General features: G+C 40.0%; 1 protein-coding gene across 10 annotated transcripts in view; it reads right to left on the reverse strand.

Moving 5' to 3' along the window:
- The window catches only part of ZNF131 (zinc finger protein 131), a 30,652-nt gene extending 18,209 nt beyond the window's left edge, over window positions 1-12,443 (reverse strand). Inside the window, exons 1-5 of one of the 10 annotated variants that reach the window (XM_045037504.1) lie at window positions 12,234-12,443; window positions 11,850-11,987; window positions 11,186-11,324; window positions 10,058-10,159; window positions 3,242-3,386 (exon numbers count right to left, since the gene is read on the reverse strand). In XM_045037504.1, the coding sequence (XP_044893439.1) occupies window positions 3,242-3,386; window positions 10,058-10,159; window positions 11,186-11,309 (371 nt within the window). In that variant the 5' untranslated portion in view covers window positions 11,310-11,324; window positions 11,850-11,987; window positions 12,234-12,443. Of the gene's footprint in view, window positions 1-3,241; window positions 3,387-10,057; window positions 10,160-11,185; window positions 11,325-11,550; window positions 11,777-11,809; window positions 12,072-12,095; window positions 12,175-12,233 lie in introns of those variants that run through there. The other 9 variants (XM_023238661.2, XM_023238642.2, XM_045037483.1 and 6 more) reach the window with 9 other exon arrangements.
- Between the last annotated feature and the right edge of the window lie 6,940 nt (window positions 12,444-19,383).

A 19,383-nucleotide genomic window follows, 5' to 3' on the forward strand; every position in this document is an offset into this window, starting at 1 on the left:
TTGATGTGAACGTGAGAGTTCATGCTGCTCCTTATGCTGTGAGAGAAATGAAGTCCTTTTTTCTCTGACTCAGGAGTCTCCTGTCTTCTGTCAGCATTCAAAAAACAGTGGCAGGACAATTTATTAGTTTGCAAATAGGGTAAAATCCCAGACCCTTCACAGTTCTTGACAATAAACCCAATTTAAAAATGGGCAAAAGATCTGAACAGACACCTTGCCAAAGAAGATAAGCACACGAAGTAACGTTCATCATTAGTTGTAAGGGAAATGCAACTAAAACCACTACACACCTACATCAGCCAGCTAAAATGAAAAGGCCTGATCATGTCAAGTATCAGCAGGGCTGTGGAGCAACAGGAACTCTCATACACTTCAATTTGGAATACAAAATGGCACAACAATTTGGAAAGCAGTTTAGCGGTTTCTTCAAAAAAAATTAAAAACATCTATCATACAACCCAGCTATTCCACTCCTAGGTATTTACTGAGAAATGAAAGCACAGCCACTTTATTTGTAAAAGGTGGAACCCTAAATGTCCACCAACAGGTGGTATAGCCATACAAGGGAACACTACTCAGCAATAAAAGGTAATGAAATAGTAATACCCACGACAACACTGACAAATCTCTAAAACATAATGCTAAGTGAAAAAAGTCAACCAGAAACTACACTGTAGGAATCCATTTATATGACATCCCAGATAAAACTACAGTGATAAAAATCAAAGCAGTGGATAACTGAAGCTGGGGATTAGGGCTGACTAGACAGTCATGAGAAACTCAGAATGATGGAAACGTTCCTATGTCTTGATTATGGTGGTGATTACACCACTGTATACAAACGCCAAAATTCAAACTCTATCCTAACTGGGTGAATTGTTTGACATGTAAATTACACTTCAATAGGCTGGTGAGGAAAAATCTATAAGGCAACTGCTGCTCCCTAACAAGTATCAGGAAGCTTCTCATACACAGCTTTAAATACACAATACAATTCTAGCAAAGCAAAATAAGTCCCTAATATTTTCCTCAGTGTCATTCAAAAAGTTGACACCGTATGCCAAAAATACTTGCATAATGCGAATGTGAGAAGAGCACTTATTTCACCTTCTGTATCCACAAAACAATTATACAATAATCTTCTCAGTATAGAATTGCCTTAACCAGTCAATTTAACCACAACTAAATTAATTTTTATTCCTTAATTGCATTATCGTAACAGCCAACATGTAATGCTGCTTGCTGTCTTCTTGTCTTTAAAGAACTCTTCAGAGGACGCTGCATGCCTAACTGCTTCAAGAAACAATTCAGTATGTTACTGTATTTACATTGAAAAGCATTCACTGATGGTTGTAATTACTTATAAGGATCCCACTCTTATAATAATAAATCTTCCCAAAGTTTCTAAATAGGCCTGGGAAAAGAGCCATGCCCAGTTGTTCTTACCTTCATCTCACAGTGACTATACACAATGAACTCAAGTCCTAACTCTCCCGAATCCAACCTAGGCTGTCAGAATGTGTTCCACTGTTCTGCTGCCAAGGACTTTCCCCACAGCTGGATACTAACTTACTAGTATGAGCAGCAAGGAGAACTACACAGATAGAACACTTTTTCAGTAGATTCTCAGCCAGGATTTAACCACATCTGATGTTGCCCTATCTGTATTATATTCCCTTTCTACTTTCATTCTGAAAAGGTATGACATCAGGTACTATCTTCAACATACCTCTATTTTGCTACCCAGGTCTCAGCTCTCTCTGCAGGAGTGTTGACCTGGTTTTAACTGGTATGCACCCACCCATCCATTCACAAATGTGCACACACATACTATGTGCCAGGCACTAGGCATTAGAGAATACATACATACCAAGCTCGTGGTTTAATCTTGAACTGTCATCAAACTAATTACAAGTTCATTAGGAGAAATGGTACTTATGGATAATTATAATTCAATTTCTTAGAATTATTCTAATTTGCATCTTTTGACTAAACCATACCAATAAGTTGGACTAAATTATTTTGCCCCACATGCAAATGGATTTTACCAAACTGCACTTTAGTGTTACGCCAATGACATCACAAGAAACACAGCCGGGAGCTATTAATAACAATGCCAGTTCACATTCGGAGTACCTTATACCAGACACCATGCTGAGCATTTTACATGCATTAATTCATTTAATGCCCATAAATAATCCTGTGTAGAAAGTACCACTATTACCCCCTTTGACAGATAAGGAAACTGAGGTGCTGACAAGTTGAGTAACTTCATTACGTAGTAGAGAGCTAGGCTATTACCCAGGCAGCCTGACTCCAGAACTCTTGCTCTCAGTCACTGTATTTATTTTTATTTTGTTAACATATGCATTATCTTTATTTTAAAAAGAGACTGTGTGTACACATGTGCATGAGCAGGGGTGGGGCAGAGAACATCCTAAGCAGATTCCACGCTCAGCACGGAGCCCCAAGAGGGGTTTGATCTCACAAATGCGAGATCACAACCTGACCAGTATCAAGAGTCGGATGCATAACCGTCTAAGCCACTCAGGCACCCTGGTCACTGTTATATTGCCACTGTTTGTTATGCAAGATGTTGAGTCTTTGTTATGTCATTTAATGTTTTCTTAATACTTTCTGAGAAATTTTGTGTCTTAATGCCAGGAATGGCTCCAAAGCAACTGATTTGTTCTCATAGCCATGAGTAATGTAACTTAAGGTTTTTCTTTCCTTTTTCTTTCCATTAGGTGCTTCAGAATTCAGAGCTAGATTCAGCCCACCTAGCAAGTATATAGACTTGAATGCCATGCATATTGGCTACTGTATTTCTAACTTCACTGATTATCACCTCATGTGGCCTATTCATCTTCATCCATTTCCTCACTATTTTTAAACAGGACTATGTTAATCTTTGTAAGCCAAATTCTTTTTAGAATAAAGCTTGGTACAATTAACAACTCAAACCCAACAAAACAACTCCTTAAAAAGCTGCCTAGTCTTCCCGATTTTATTAGATACAAAAGATGCCACTTTAATTACCCTTAGCAGTTTTTACAGAAGGACAAGAAATCAAGTGTGAGAGAAAGAGCAATCAGTATCCAGAATTTTATAGATCCTTAAATATTCTTAATTTCAAAATGTCAATCCTTTATGGCATAACACATACAATAAATTCTTGACTAATAGGATGTACATGACTGAACAGAACTATCTGTGCATCACTAAGAAAATAAGTAATTACCTGACTTCAAGGGCTTTGATAGCTTCTAGCATTTGTAGAAACTCTGCTGCTTTCCATACATCATTGGCTTCTTCTTCTCCTTGTATCATTAATTTTGCTGTGTATGTGAATTCAATTAAATGACGGAAGGCCATTTTACTAACACCTGTCAAAAAAAGATGTGCATTAGCACGTTTGCCCATTGATTCAAAACTTCTAACATTTAGTAAAGAAAAAAAAAAAAAAAAGCTCAGTGTTCAAAACCTGATTAGTATCTGAATTTCAGAAAATTATTTCCTGGTGGAATTCTCATTAACAGTGCAGTAATACTATAGCCAAAGTTCCTACCAAACTACTTTAAGATCTTTCCCAAAGGTTTCCTAATACTCTTATGAATAGTAAAATCTATCACTTAAATACATGAATTGGCTAACTATTACATGTCAGACATGCTATGTTTCTTGCCAGGGATCACTACATCAACTCAGCTCCAAATCTTCAAGGGCTTTCCACAGCTCAACAAAAAAGTTCCAAACCAGTCTGCCTTTATTTCAAGGTACTTCACGTTATTTTTCTATTTACCACTATTTTCCCTTCCAAATTTTAAACTGTATCAATCCCATACTATATACTGATCTTTAAACAAACCCTTCACTTCTAAGTTTCCTTGCCTTAACACTCACCTTCCTTAATGAATGCTCAATTTGTATCTGAATAAGTCCTATCACCCTTGAAGGCCCAATTCTAATGCCACACCCTTAATGAAACTTTCTAATACTTCCCCCAGGCTGAACTCTGTACCTGTTCTGGTAATTAAAACCCATGGGCATCTCTGGACTCTAAGTTACACGAGGGAAATGATTTTTGTCTCTGTACACTCACCTCCCAGTATCTAAAACAATGCTCCCTAAAATGCAGACACACAAAGCAGGAGTGAATAAGGGCTAAAGTCACTTCCAAAATTAAATTTCCATGATTCCAACTTTTCTTTACAAGTTTTATGGTTAGATTTTGGCCCAAAAGGATACTCTATTTCTTTGTTCTCTTCAATGCTATATATTATTGTTTCAGTCTGCTAATGCAAGACTACAAAAATCTATTGAAAGAAACAAATAGAAAACCACTTTTATTTAAGGATTTTAAGTAATCTCTACACTCAAAGTGGGGGGTTGAACCTATAACCCCAAGATCAAAAGTCACATGCTCAACCGACTGAGCCAGCCAGGCACTCCAAGAGAAAGCTACTTTCAACACTGAATTTTTACACTAAGAAATGCCCAAGTCTAAACTGCACACAATTTGCATAACTGCAAATACAAAAATACTTTTATTTTCTTCCTATACACTTTATATACCTGAATAAGCAATCTAAAAATGACTGGATTCTTTTCAGGTTGCTTTTATTTGGGTCTCCCCTAAATCTTTGTTTTCCTATTGTCTTTTCACCATGGTATTCATTATTATATGAGAGTAGCCTGAGGTACAGATAACTAAATTTAAGGAGTTTTAATCAAATGTTTAAAAGTATAACAAAACACCTTTGTTGGGGTGCCTGGGTAGCTCAGTCGTTTAAGTGTCTGACTCTTGATCTCAGCTCAGGATATGATCTCACCGTTCATGAGTTTGAGCCTCACGCTGGGCTATGTGCTGACAGGTCAGAGCCTGGAACCTGCTTTGGATTCTGTGTCTCCCTCTCTCTCTGTCCCTCCCCTTCTCAAAAATAAACATTAAAAAAACTTTTTTAAATGTGTATTTTTCTCGAAATGGAATGACACATATAATACTACAAATACCAGGCATGACTCTAAACACGTCACAAGTATTAACTCCATCCTCATATCAGTCCTATGGAGAACTTACTATAATAATCCCCATTTCACAGACAGGAAAACTGAGGCACACAGAAGTTAATAACTGTGACTTTGGCAAGTTACTGAAGAGATGAAACTAGAATCAAACACAGATGGCTCGACTCTTAAGCCCAACATAAGATTTTTTTTTAAATAATGTTTATTTATTTTTGGGAGAGAGAGCAGAGGCAGAGAGAGAGGGAGACAAAGAATCTGAAGCAGGCTCCAGGCTCTGAGCTGTCAGCACAGAGCCCCACGCAGGGCTCAAACTCACAAACCGTGACATCATGACCTGAGCCGAAGTCAGATGCTTAACCAACTGAGCCACCCACGTGCCCCCAACATAAGAGTTTTAAATAAGATGATGGCAGGAAACACTCCTGCTTGGAAGAGTTTGAATATCCACAGCTTAATTCACTACAGGCCCACAATCTCTTATTCACAATTCCAAAGTCCCCCAAATCTCTTAAGACCAGAAGTTTTCCCATTAATTTGGCAGCAATATTTGATCTGAATGGACAGGTTATTCAGGCTATTTTTAGTCTTTATCCCACTTAGAGTAAATATTAATATGCTACTCTGCTGAAGTATTATTTGGTTATAGAATGTCACCCCCCTAGACCCCACTGGGAGTATAATGTACTACACAGACTGCATTATCTTTAGAAAATTTGTAATTTCAAGAAACATCTGGCCTCCAAGGATTTGAATAAGGAATTACAGACTTAGTTCCCAATTTTGGTTAATTAGAATCATCGCAGACTTAAAGCATGGGTCTCCGATCCTTAGAATCAAAACCGGGATAGGAAACTTTTTTTTTTTTTTATAAGCACCTTAGGTGCTTAAGTCGCCAGTCCAGCACTAGTCCTAGGAATAAACTACTGACCTAATTAGCTAACATGGACCAAACGGCTAACATGTGCCCAGGGAAGTGATGTGGTGACAGATGATGCACAGCTGCGAAAACACTTGGTTCTCTATCAGGACTACTTTGGTAACTTCCAAATCTCAGTCTACTTCACTAATCCCTTGCTCCTTTCATAACAGAAGTGGGCAAGAGAATATAGCCTTTCTGAGTTATCTAAGGAAACTGTTAATATGAACACCTTAGCCTGAATCTTCTTTTTTTCCCTTAGGAAGAAGCAAAACAGGGCAGCATTCTAGACATATAGAGGTCATTATTCATATTTTACGGAGGGAGGTTAAAATTATAACTAAGATGGAGAAAGCACACTCCACCCTATCTTGTCCACTGATTACAATTTAAAATCCTGGGCAGAATACATAAGGACTCTGAAACATAAATAGAAACAAGCAGGCTGGGGACAGAAATCAAAACTCAAAAGAGCAGCAGTGAGTTTCCTGGTTTTTATTTTTCCTCTCACATATCCCAGCTTACACTTGAAGACAGCCCAAATCCTGTAACTGTGTAGCAGGTACAGAAGAAAACTCTGGCTAGAGAATCAGGAAAGGGAACAGAGAGTACATGTGGGGGGGGGGGGGGGGGGGGGCGGGGATACTTGGATTTATTCCTCTCAGCCCTGCCTCAAGGCAAGTCCCAGTTCTGATGCTGCACACCTGTGGCTGGTGGCCGCCAAGCAGACACTATTTCTTAGAAAAGGTTCTTCTTTCTGACAGAAAACTAGCAATGATCTCCAAGAACATGGAGAGAATTTTTTTTCCCCCCTTTTATCACTTTGTCTAGAAAATGGATCCCACTACAGGAAGTCTATGTCAGCACAGGGAAGCTAAAAATCCCAGTTTTCCAGCCACAGGATCAGGAAAAGTTGCCCCGAGGAGCTAAAGTACAGAAGTCAGAAGAGGGAGCTAGAGAAAGGTCCTTGTGAATGCAGCCTAGCACTAGCCACTGAGCTACACATGTGGAACTGACCTGAGGCAGCACAGTAAAGGGTCTGAGACCTGCACTATGATGTGGACCCAGGCTGGCACACCTGGCACCCGAGCAGCACAACAAAGGTTTTGAAAAATAAACTGGCATTGCATCCACAGCCCACATAAGCCCAGACTGAACCTAAACCAGGCTGACTGCCTGCTAAAAACAAAACCAAATCAAAACAACGACAGCAGCATTCTCCAGAGGATTTTAACAGCACAGCATGTCATAACATTAAAATGTCCGTGACATAGTGAAAACTTACTTGACATATCTCACAGATACGAAAAAGAAAAGCCAACACGTCCAAGGTTATATAACTGACAAAACAGTGAAGCCAGGACTACAAGACAAGTTGTCTAATGACATGTCCAGGGCTTTCTTTATAGCCAAGTGACCTAGACAGATTGTACAGTGATCCTGAAGTTAAGGACTTAAGAAAACATTGAGCCAAGGGGTGCATGGGTGGGTCAGTCAGTTGAGTGTCCAACTTCGACTCAGGTCATGATCTTGCAGTTTGTGAGTTCAAGCCCCACTTTGGGTTCTGTGCTGACAGCTCAGAGCCTGGAGCCTGCTTCGTACTCTGTGTCTCCTCTCTCTGCCCCTCCCATGCTCATGCCCTGTCTCTCAATAATAAATAAATGTTAAAAAAAATAAAAAAATAAAAAAAGAAAGAAAGAAAACACTAAGCCAAGGGGTTCCTGGGTGGCTCAGTTAAGCGTCCAACTCTTGATTTCAGCTTGGGTCATGATCTTGTGGCCCATGAGTTTGAGCCCCACTTCAGGCTCCTCACTGACAGTGTGGAGCCTGCTTGAGATTCTTTCTCTCCTTTTCTCTCTGCCCTTCCCCTGCTCACATGCGCGTGTGCATGTGCTCTCTCTCAAAGATGAATAAAAACATTAAAAACAATTTTTTAATAAAAAAAAAAACACCAAAAGAAAAACAAAAACACACTGAGCCAAATTGATTCTTTAAACCTGAACCTGGCAAATAACAAAAACAGAAAATGTTCTTACACTTTCTCATTTGTCATGTTAAGTACTGAAGGCTCGTATGTGCTATCCTATAATGAAGGTGGCAGGTCAGAGGTACTAAGAAGTACAAGAGAATCTCAAGGTGATTAGTCCCCAGAAGAAAAGACCCTACTTCTCCAGGTATATTCCTTGTTCCAAAAGCAATGCATATTCTAGACTGGGCCACTTATTTGCTTAAAAAGCAGAAGTCAGCTCCTCTTTGAAATCTTTATCTCACCAAGGTAGACTAAACCACTCGTCCTCCCTCCTTGGCGACACCATTCCACAATAAAAGTCTCTGCAACACTCTTTGCTCTCTTTTCTGCATCTGTTGCTCATCTGTGATTAAATTTGCAAATTCTTTAAAGTCTGTCTCATTCATCAATTTTCACTTCCTGGGTCCAGTACAGTACATAACACATAATAAGTATTAATTCTGACAAACAGTCCCAATTTATTAAACTTTGACAATGTACCAAACACTATGCTCAGCGCTCTGCACATGTTACTTCAAGTAATTGTGACAAGCCTATAAAGAAATGAGGAATTTTCAGATGAAAATTTTATTCCTCTCAGCCCTGCCTCAAGGCAAGCTGTCTATGCAACTAAGGTAAAGTAACCTGCCTGGCGTCACAAAGTACCTCAGGTAAATAAATGGATGAAATCTTGCCCTGTAACAGAAACTAATACCGTATAGGCAGCTAGATTCTCACTTTAGTAAGCTTCGTGGATTTCCATTATGCCTGTGGCTGTCCATCACAGATAATGAAAAGATTATCTATGGATGTATCAGCCAGAATGCTAAACTGGAATGTAAAGCCACCTCCCCAAAACGAATATGTTTAAGTTTTCACATTTTCTTTACTCCCCAGGGCACCAAATTTTCCCAAGGGAACAGTGTTTCTAGGCAACTCATTCATAATACACACACACACACACACACACACACACACACACACACACACACACACAGTGAAGATGATACAAAACCAAAGCTCAAGAACACTGGAAAAGCTAAAGTTCTGTATTTATGTAGACAAGTATTTCCTATAGTTTTGGATGGTGGGGAGGGGTAAGTAATGTCATATCAAAAGACAAAAGCATGGTAATTAATACACAAAGTGAATCCCTTACTAGCTGGGCAACACTGAGCAAGTAACCATTTGGAGCCTGTTCCCTGATGTATAAATTGGAAATAATACCACTTACTTCAAAGGATTGCTTTAAACCTCAGAAAATGCACCTAAATAGCAGTATAGCTAGCACTTGGGAAGCTATTATCACAAAAGTCAAACAAGTGCAAAAATCACTTTCTACTTTAAGGGTGGATCTACTGAATGATTCCTTCCATCCCAGACTCTATATCCACTACAACTTCTGAATGCTGCTTCGGTTCATCTTTCCTAGCCTTTTCCATATCGTGGCAGCACACTTCATCTTGCGCATGTCGTAAGTACCTCTGCTAGTAAAGCAGCTCTACTGTAACCTGCGGCATCCCCACCAGTCTGAAACATAAGCCCACTGAACAAAATTGGGAATTCACTTCTAATACACGTTTTCAAAAGAGTGAGCACTGGTCTCAGAAGTTGAAAAAGACTCTTTTATGAGATCAACATCTACCATCTAAAGTAAGGGTTTTCCCTGGCGGATCATTTTACCATGCACTTTACGGAAAGCAAGAATTCTCAAGTGTCAAAAGAACAATTTATTCAGTCAAGTAACAGGAACCACTGATACCTATTTCCTACAGTATCCTGCTAAATTAACACTTCTTCATTAATTATAATGTTTGCTAAATATTGTATTTATAACAAGTATTTACCAGGGCACCTGGGTAGCTCGGTTGGTTAAGCATCTTCAGGTCATGACCTCATGGGTTCGTGAGATCCAGTCCCAAGCCCTGTGTCCCCTGTCCCCTGTGTCGGGCTTGCATTGCCAGCAAGGAGGCTGCCAGGGATTCTCTCCCTCCCCTTTCTCTGCCTCTCCCTCCCCCACTTGCATGTGTGCACCCGCATGGGCCCTCTCTCCAAATAAGTAAATTAATTAAAAAACAAACAAACAAACAAAAACAAGCATTTACCTTCAATCTCCACCAAAGGTTCCTGAGTAAACTCCTGAAAGAATTTGTAGAAGAACTTACTGCAAGCAGCCAAAACAGCTTTGTGGGCCTTAAAATGGTGTCCTAGATTAAAAAAAAAAAAAAAAAAGAGTATCATATGTATTCAAAAATCAAAAGTAAAACCATAAAACAAAGTAGTAAATTATATAAAGATCTTTCTTCATAATACAATCATAAGACTATATAAATTACGAAACTAAAGTCAGAACATTCTAAGCAGCTATCTTGATAAATTTCAATTTCAATTAGACATGAACCCAAATCTTTACCTCAAAGACCTCATAAAGTCAATTTATAAAAGCCAGTTTATAAAACTAAAAGAGATAAGAGAAGCTTCTTACTACTTAAAGAGTGAAAGGCATATCGGATTCAGTTTAAACTGCTAAATATAAACACAACCCAAAAAGTTATACATCACTTGGAAAGAGAAAAAAAAAAAAAAAACAACAGAATAAACATAATGCTGGATGTATCTGCTATGGAAAACATGTTAATATGCCTAATATTTGGAAGCAGCAGATCTACAATAAGCAGATCTATAATAAATAGCTTGCCTTGAGGAGTCTATTTTCACTAAACAGAAAAGATACCCAAGCTACGTTTGTCTCCATTGTAATGACAACTCCTAACACTGGTAAAGACCCCATTCGATTTGTACCCAAAGAGGGTAGAAATGCTGCAAAGGTATGTCTCACGTTCTCCCTCCAAGACCATTTGGGAAGATAGAAACAATCAACACTTCTCAAATGATTGTTGTGAAAGGCTCCTCAAAGAAGTTTATGAGCAGAAAGCTATTAACCAAACATTTAGAGACATCCTATCTCCACGCCATCATCTTACACTAATGTGTGCAATAGGGAAACTTCAAGAGGCCGCAACAAGTTAAGATGTGATGATTATGTTGAAAGCATGACTAGCCAACTAGCCTTCTGCAACACGGTCTATGTGAGTGGCCACTGACAAGTCCCCCCTCGTCCCAGCGCACACTCAATAGGCACAGTCCACAGAGGGTTGGGTATAAAAGGCTGGCGGGGGAAGGGGAGAGAACGGTAGCCACAAATTCACTGCTCTGCCCACCACCCTACCCACCATCGACAATCAGGGTGATGTCAGTAAACCGATCTTGCTCTCGCTGTTCATTCAATCGGTCCAGGATCATTTTATGATGTTCCGGGAACTCCTGAAGGCATTCCATCGTCTCTTCGGCCTCCATGGCCGTCGGGCTGCTCTACAAAAGAGGAGCATGATAATGTACACCCATGAGCTCGGGCCGAGGCACAAAACCCCTAAAGCATAAAACAACAAAACCCAAAACCCCAGCTACGTGAAAAGAAGGGGGGGGGGGGGGAAGGGTGAGGCAAGAGGAGAGGAAGGCGAGGGAAGAAAGAAAGGCGAGCCGGGTGGCCGCCGCGCGTTGGGGGCCGGAGCCACGGCCGCGGGACTCCGAGCCTGACCTAATTGGAGTCGGGAGACGCGAGCTGAAGCGGGGTGGGCAGAGCGCCGGAGGCTCCGGGCGCCGGGGCGCGCAAGTCCGGCAGGGGAAGGGACCCGACAGCCGTGGCGGCGCCCTAACGGCCCGCCAAGCCCCTCTGCCCGGCCCTGGCTCCTGCGGCCCCGGACCCGGTCCGGCCCGCGGCCCACAACGACTCCCGGGTCGCCTCTCCCTCCCCCGCCCTCCCTCTTCTCCCCCGCCCCGACCGGGCCGGCACTCACTCAGCGAAGGAGGAGCGGCCCGGGCCTGCGCGTCACTTACGTCGACGTACTGCGTCACCGCGCTGGGCTCCGGCTGACGCGGACGCCGACCAAGCGCCGACCACGGAGCGAAGAGGCCACACCTCCACCGCCCCGCTAGTGGCGGATTTGGCGCTCCGGGAGGGTGAGGCGGCCAACGCTGGGAGGAGGAAGTCGGGCTGTGCTAGGGTAAAGCCAGTTGTGGGCCAGGCTGTACCCGGGGCAGGGATCCTAAATCCTAAATCCTAAACCCCGCCCTTCCACCCACCTTCGCAGGACTCCAGGTGTGAGCGCTTCCGACCCGGACCTCGGAATAAACTCACAACTCGTCCCCGGTGCGCTTTTATTCCGCGGCTCCTCCCGCCCCGCCCCCTTCCCTCCCAAGCCTTGGGTGGGCCCGCCTTACCTAGCTCTTGATCCTCCCTCTCTCCTCTCTGGCCCTCGGATCTTCCCCGGTCTCACCTCTCTGGGCGAAACTCAACCCACACTGTTCCCTACCCCTAAATAGCGCCTCGCCCTCCATTTCCTCACGATTGCCCGGGCACTGCCTCTGCTGGGTCCGACCGGCACACGTGCGCTCGCTCCGAGACCCGGGCGGCCGCGGCGCGGGCGGCGGCCACGGGCGCGAGCACGTTCCGGCCGCCTGGGACCTTCCTCCCCGGTGCCCGCCCTCTCCGCGCTCTGCAGGCGGCACGTGCTTGCTAGGCTTGGGACCTGGATCTGCTCGGATTATTTACACTTGATGCTATTACTACAGCTCTCCACTCCCAACCCCTGCGCTTAAAGAGACCAGTGACCTACAGTCAGCCTCTCTTCCCTGGGTCATTCATTCATTCATCCGAAAAAAATGCTTTTGGAGGGTAACAGTCGAGATTTACTTTTTTCTCTCAGAAGAAAATAGAGTGAGGATTAGGGAAAGACTCAAAATACCTGGCTGTATGCAAGGGTGAGTGTAATCATTGTTTCAACAGACATTTATTGAGAGCCAGCGCTGTGCTAGGCACTGTTTAAGGGACTGAGAAATTAAGTGGTGAATAAGGCGTATGTAGTTTGTTCCTTTCTGATCTTAGTCTGATGGAGTAGATAGATCTTTTGTACAGTTAATTGCCTGGATGCAGATTTCTGAGTGTTATATGAGATGTGAAGAACAAGGTAATCTGGGGCGGGGAGTAGGGCTCCTTGAGGAAAACTAGTGACCTGTAAGAAGCAATATGAAGTCTGAGTGTTTTTACGCAAGGGCACACAGCGCATTCAGAGACAGCGAGATTATAGCATTCGAAGAACTAAAAAAGAATGTTGGTGGGGCAGACCCAGCGGGGCCTGGTAAACAGTGTTAAAGATGATAGATTTTCTTATAATCACAAAGGGAAACCTTGAAGGTTGAGCAGGATAGTGACATACGAAGATTTACTTTTTAAAGAGGTAGTTCCAGCCCCAATATGGAGAACAGTCTAATAGGTGAAGATGGAAGTAGAGACCAGAGGGAAGCTGTTAGTAATCTGGATTATATCATGGTGGCAAATGGGATTAGAGAATTGGATGGAATCTAGAAATAGAATCAACATTGACTGGAAACATGTCATGGGTACTAAATAAATAATGTTGGATATATTCATGGTAAGAGAAAAAACACTCAAGGATGGCTCCTAGATTTCTGGCTTGAGTGGATGGATTGTTGGTACAATTTACCAAAATAGAGAATATAACTGGAAAAAAATGGGGAGAAAGGATGGGAAGGGGAGAGATGATTTTAAGGAGACAACTAAATACAGATGATGTCAACAAGGCATTTTAAAATGGACCTGTATAGAATTTAGGGGAGAGAGCTGGCCATAGGGATTTGGAAATTTTTAGCATAAAGTGGATATTAAAGCCATGGAAACAGATGAGATTTTTTTCATCTATCCTAATGCAAATTTTGTTTATTTATTTATTCATTCATTCTTTAGTTCCAATATAGTTAACACACAGTGTATTAGTTTCAGGTGTGCAACATAGTAATTCAATAATTCCATACATCCCCCAGTGCTCATCAGACAAGTGCATTTCTTAATACGCGTCCCCTATTTCACCTGATTCTCCACCCACCTACCCCTGGTAACCATCAGTTTGTTCTGTATAGTTATAGTTAAGAGTCTGTTCTTTGGTTTGTCTCTTTTCCTTTGCTCATTTGTTTTGTTTCTTAAATTCTACATGAGGGAAATCATCTGGTGTTTGTCTTTCTCTCACTTATTTCACTTAGCATTATACTCTGTAGCTCTATCCATGTCATTGGAAATGGCAAGATTTCATTCTTTTTAGGGTTGAATAATATTCCAGTGTGTGTCACTTCTTTATCCTTTCATCTATCAATGGATACTTGAGCCACTTTCATAATTTGGCAATTGTAAATAATGCTGCTATAAACTTAGAGGTGTATGTATCTCTTTTTTAAAAAATGTTTCTTTATTTTGGGGAGAATGAGTACACAAGTGGGGGAGGGACGGGGGGGGGGGCGGAACGGAGGATCAGAAGCAGGCTCTGCACTGACAGCAAAGAGCCCAATGTGGGGCTTCAACTCAAGAACCCATGAAATTATAACTTGAGCTGAAGTCACTCAGCTGACTGAGCCATGCAGTTGTCCTGCATGTATCCCTTTGAATTAGTGTTTTTGTATTCTGTGGGTACTCACTAGTGCAATTACTGGATTGCAGGGTAGTTCTATTTTTAATTTTTTGAGGAATCTCCATATCATTTTCTATAGTGGCTGTACCAGTTTGCACTCCTACCAACAGTGCAGGAGGGTTCCTTTTTCTCCACATCCTCACCAATATTTGTTGTTTCTTGTGTTTTTGATTTTAGCCATCCTGACAGGTGTGAGGTGATAACTCATTGTAGTTTTACTTTGCACTTCCCTGATGATGGGTGATGTTGAGCATATTTTCATGTGTCCGTTGGCCATCTATGTGTCTTCTTTGAAGAAATGTCTCTTCATGTCTTCTGCCCATTTTTAAATTGGATTATTTGGGGTTTTTTGGTGTTGAGTTATGTAAGTTCTTTATATATTTTGGATACTTACCCTTTATTGGATATGTCATTTGCAAATATCTTCTTCCATTCAGTAAGTTGCCTTTTAGTTTTGTTGATGTTTCCTTCACTGTGCAGAAGTTTTTATTTTGATGTAGTTCCAATAGTTTATTTTTACGTTTATTTCCCTTGTTTCAAGAGACATATCTAGAAAAATGTTGCTATGGCCAATGTCAGAGACAGTACTGCCTGTGCTCTCTGTAGGATTTTTATGGTTTCAGGACTCCCATTTAGGTCTTTAATCCATTTTGAGTTTATTTTTGTTTATGATGTGTGAAAGTGGTCCTGTGTTATTCTTTTGCATTTATCTGACCAGTTTTCCCAAAACCATTTGTTGAAGAGACTGTCCTCTTCCCATTGGGTACTCTGCCCTGCTTTGTCAAAGGTTAATTGACCATATAATTGGGTTTCCTTTTCTGTTCCATTGGTCTATATGTCTATTTTTGTGCCAGTACAATACTGTTTTGATTACTACAGCTTTGTAATATAACTTGAAGTCCAGAATCATGAAATCTCCAACTTTCTTTTTCAAAATTATTTTGAATATTGGGGTCTTTTGTGGGTCCATATAAATTTTAGGATTGTTTGTTATCTTTCTGTGAAAAATGCTGTTGGTATTTTGATAGAGATTACATTAAATCTGTAGACTGCTTTGGGTAGTATAGACTTTTTTTTTAAGTTGTCATTTATTTATTTGAGAGAGAGGTGTGTGTGTGAGGTGGGGAGGGGCAGAAAGAGAATTCCAAGCTGGCTGCGCACTGCCAGCACAGAGCCTGATGCAGGGCTTGAACTCACAAAGCATGAGATCATGCCCTGAGCCGAAACCAAGAGCTGGACACAACCGACTGAGCCACCCAGGTGCCCTGGGTAGTATAAACATTTTAACAATACTTGTTCTTCCAATCCATGAGCGTGGAATGTCTTTCCATTTCTTTGTGTTATCTTCAATATCTTTTATCAATATTTTGTAGTTTTTGAAGTATAAGTCTTTCACCTCTTTCGTAAGTTTATTTCTAGGTATGTTATTATTTTTGGTGCAGTTGTAAATGGGATTGTTTTCTTAATCCCTCTTTCTGCTGCTTCATTATTGGTGTATAGAAATTCAACAGATTTCTGTCCAGTGATTTTGTATCCTGAAACTTTACTGAATGCATTTATCAGTTCTAGTAGTTTTTTGGTGGAGTCTTTTGGGTTTTCTATATATAGAGTATCATGTCATCTGCAAATAGTAGCAGTTTTACTTCTTCCTTACCAATTTGAATGTGTACTGTTTTTCTTGTCTGATTGCTGTGGCTAGGATTTCCAGTACTATGCTGAATAAAAGTGGTGACAGTGGGCATCCTTGTCTTCTTCCTAACTGTAAGGGAAGAGCTCTCAGTTTTTCCCCACTGAGTATGATGTTTGTTGTGGGTTTTTCACAGATGGCCTTTATTATGTTGAGGTATGTTCTCTCTAAACTTACTTATTAAAGGCATTTATCATGAATGGATGTTGTACTTTGTCAAATGCTTTTTCTGTGTCTATTGAAATGATCATGTGGTTTTTACCCTTTTTTCTTATTGAGATGATGTATTATGTTGATTGATTTGAGAATATTAAACTACCCTGGCAATCTGGGAATAAATCCCACTTGATCATGGTGAATGATTTTTTTTTTAATGTATTGTTGGATTCAGTTTGCTAGTATTTTGTTGAGGATTTTTGCATCTATGTTCATCAGAGATATTGGCCTGTAGTTATTTTTTCCTGTGGTATCTTTATCTGGTTTGGGTGTCAGGATGATACTGACCTCATAGAATGAATTTAGAAGTTTTCCTTCTATTTTTTGAAATAGTTTGAGAATAGGTATTAACTCTTCTTTAAATGTGTTTGGTAGAATTTGCCTGTGAAGCCATCTGGTCCTGGACTTTTGTTTGTTGGGAGTTTTTTGATTACTGGTTCAATATTCTTACTGGTAATCAGTCTGTTCAGACTTTCTATTTGTTCCTACTTCACTTTCAGTAGGTTATATATTTCTAGGAATTTATCCATTTCTTCTAGGTTGTCTAGTTTGTTGCCATATAGGTTTTCATACTATTTTCTTACAATTGTTTGTATTCCTGTGGTGTTGGTTGTTACTTCTCCTCCCTCATTTGTGATTTTGTTTGAATCCTTTCTCTCTCTCTCTCTCTCTCTCTCTGTCTGTCTGAATCTGGCTAGAGGTTTATCAGTTTTGCTGATGTTTTGAAAGAAACAGCTGCTGGTTTCATCAATCTGTTCTATGGTTTTTTTAGTTTCTATATCATTTATTTCTGTTCTAATCTTTATTATTTCCTTTCTTCTGCTGGTTTTGGGTTTTTTTGTTCTTTTTCTAGCTCCTTTAGGTGTAAAGTTAAGGTGTTTATTTGAGATTTTTCTTGCTTCTTCAGGTAGGCCTATATTGCTATGAACTTCCCTCTCAGAACCACCTTTGCTGCATCCCAGAGATTTTGGACCATTTCATGTGTTTTCATTTTCATTTATTTGTATGTACTTTTTGATTTCTTCTTTGATATATTGGTTGACCCATTCATTATTTAGTAGCATGTTACTTAATCTCCATGTATTTGTGGTCTTTCCAGACTTTTTCTTGTGGTTAATTTCTAGTTTCATACCATTGTGGTCAGAAAAAATGCAGGTATGACTTTGATCTTTTTGAATCTGTTGTGGCTTGTTTTGTGGCCTAATATGTGATCTGTTCTGGAGAATGTTCCATGTGCACTTGAAAAGAATGTGTATTCTGCTGTTTTAGGATCAAACATTCTGAATATATCTGTTAAATCCATTTGAGTGTGCCATTCAAAGCCCCAGTTTCTTTGATGGTCTTCTGTTTGGATGATCTATGCATCAATGTAAGTGGGGTGTTAAAGTCCCCTACTATTATTGTATTACTATCAATTAGTCTCATTATGTTTGTTATTAACTGTTTTATGTTGGGTGCTCCCATGTTGGGTGAATAAATTTTTACAATTGTTATATCTTCTTGTTGGATTGTCACCTTTATTATTATATAGTCCTTCTTTGTCTCTTCTTGCAATTTTTGTCTTAAAATCTATTTTGTCTGACATAAGTATTGCTACTCAGGCTTTCTTTGACATCCATTTGCATTATAAATATTTTTCCATAGCCTCACTTTCAATCTGCAGGTGTCTTTAGGTGTGAAATGTGTCTCTCGTAGGCAGCATATAGATAGGTCTTGTTTTTTTTTTTTTTTTATCCTATGTCTTTTGATTGGAACATTTAGTCTATTTACATTCAAAGTAATTATTGATAGATATGTATTTATTGCTATTTTGTTACTTGTTATGTGGTTGTTTTGTAGTTTTTCTCTGATCCTTTTGGTTTGCTCTTTTTCTTTAGTGATGTACTTTGATTCCTTTCTCTTTATTCTTTGCATATCTGTTAGTGGTTTTTGATTTGTGGTTACCATTAGGTTTGTATATAACCTCTTCTGCATATAGCAGTCTATATTAAGTTGATGGTCGCTTAAGTTTGAACACATTCTTTACTACTCTTTCCCCAATATTTTATGTATTTGTATTTCATATTTTACATCCTTTTATTTTGTGAACCCTTTGAGTTTTTACAGAAATACTTATTTTTACTGCTTTTGTGTTTCCTTTTTTTAATACTCTCTTTTCTTACTGTAAAGTATGGCCTTTAGTTTCCACCACAGAGTCTTTAATATTTCTTGTAGGGATAGTTTAGTGGTCATGAACTCCTTTAGTTTTTGTTTGTCTGAAAAACTCTTTATCTCTCCTATTCTGAATAATAGCCTTGCTGGAAAGTGTATTCTTGGCTGTTGTTTAAAATTATCATCATTATTCACATGGTGTTTTTTCAAGGCGAAGAAACTGCACACAGAAATAGGCTTTTGAAAATTCTAGTCTATAGGACTACTTTCCTATACAACAATTGGGTTAGGATAAATAGAAACTCTCTCTATTTGGGATTCAAACTATCTAGTTCACAGTCTTCATCACTTTCTAAGGTCTTAAATCTAGTTCATATCATTCATTTTTACTTGCCTTGTTTTTAGAGCATATGAGTTTGGACTCTTGGTACACACGATCACAATGGAAGAGGGTGTAGAATTTTATCCCTGCTAAGTATCGATGTTTATGGGTTGAGTACAAAAGAAGAACCTCAAAGGACAATATGGCAGCTGAAGAAAGGAGGAAGAACAGGTCAATGTTTCAAAAGAGAGGTTGTGGTCAGCAGTGCCAGATGCTGCCAAGTGGTCAAGCTAACTAAATAAAGATTAGCAAGGGTTGGTCCATTAGATTTAGTATCATGATGCGTTTGGTAGACCTTAGCAAGAACAGTTTTTAGTTAACTTCTCTGGAAGGTGGTAGTGGTGGTGAGAAGCCTGTATCCAAGTAGGTTAAGGAATAACTAGAAAAATAAAATGAAAGGATAATGATAGAATTCTCATTAAAAAATGAGGGAGGAAAGAGAGGGGTACATGTGGG

Source organism: Felis catus, chromosome A1 (genome assembly GCF_018350175.1).
Source record: "Felis catus isolate Fca126 chromosome A1, F.catus_Fca126_mat1.0, whole genome shotgun sequence".
NCBI classification, from domain to species: Eukaryota; Metazoa; Chordata; class Mammalia; order Carnivora; family Felidae; genus Felis; species Felis catus.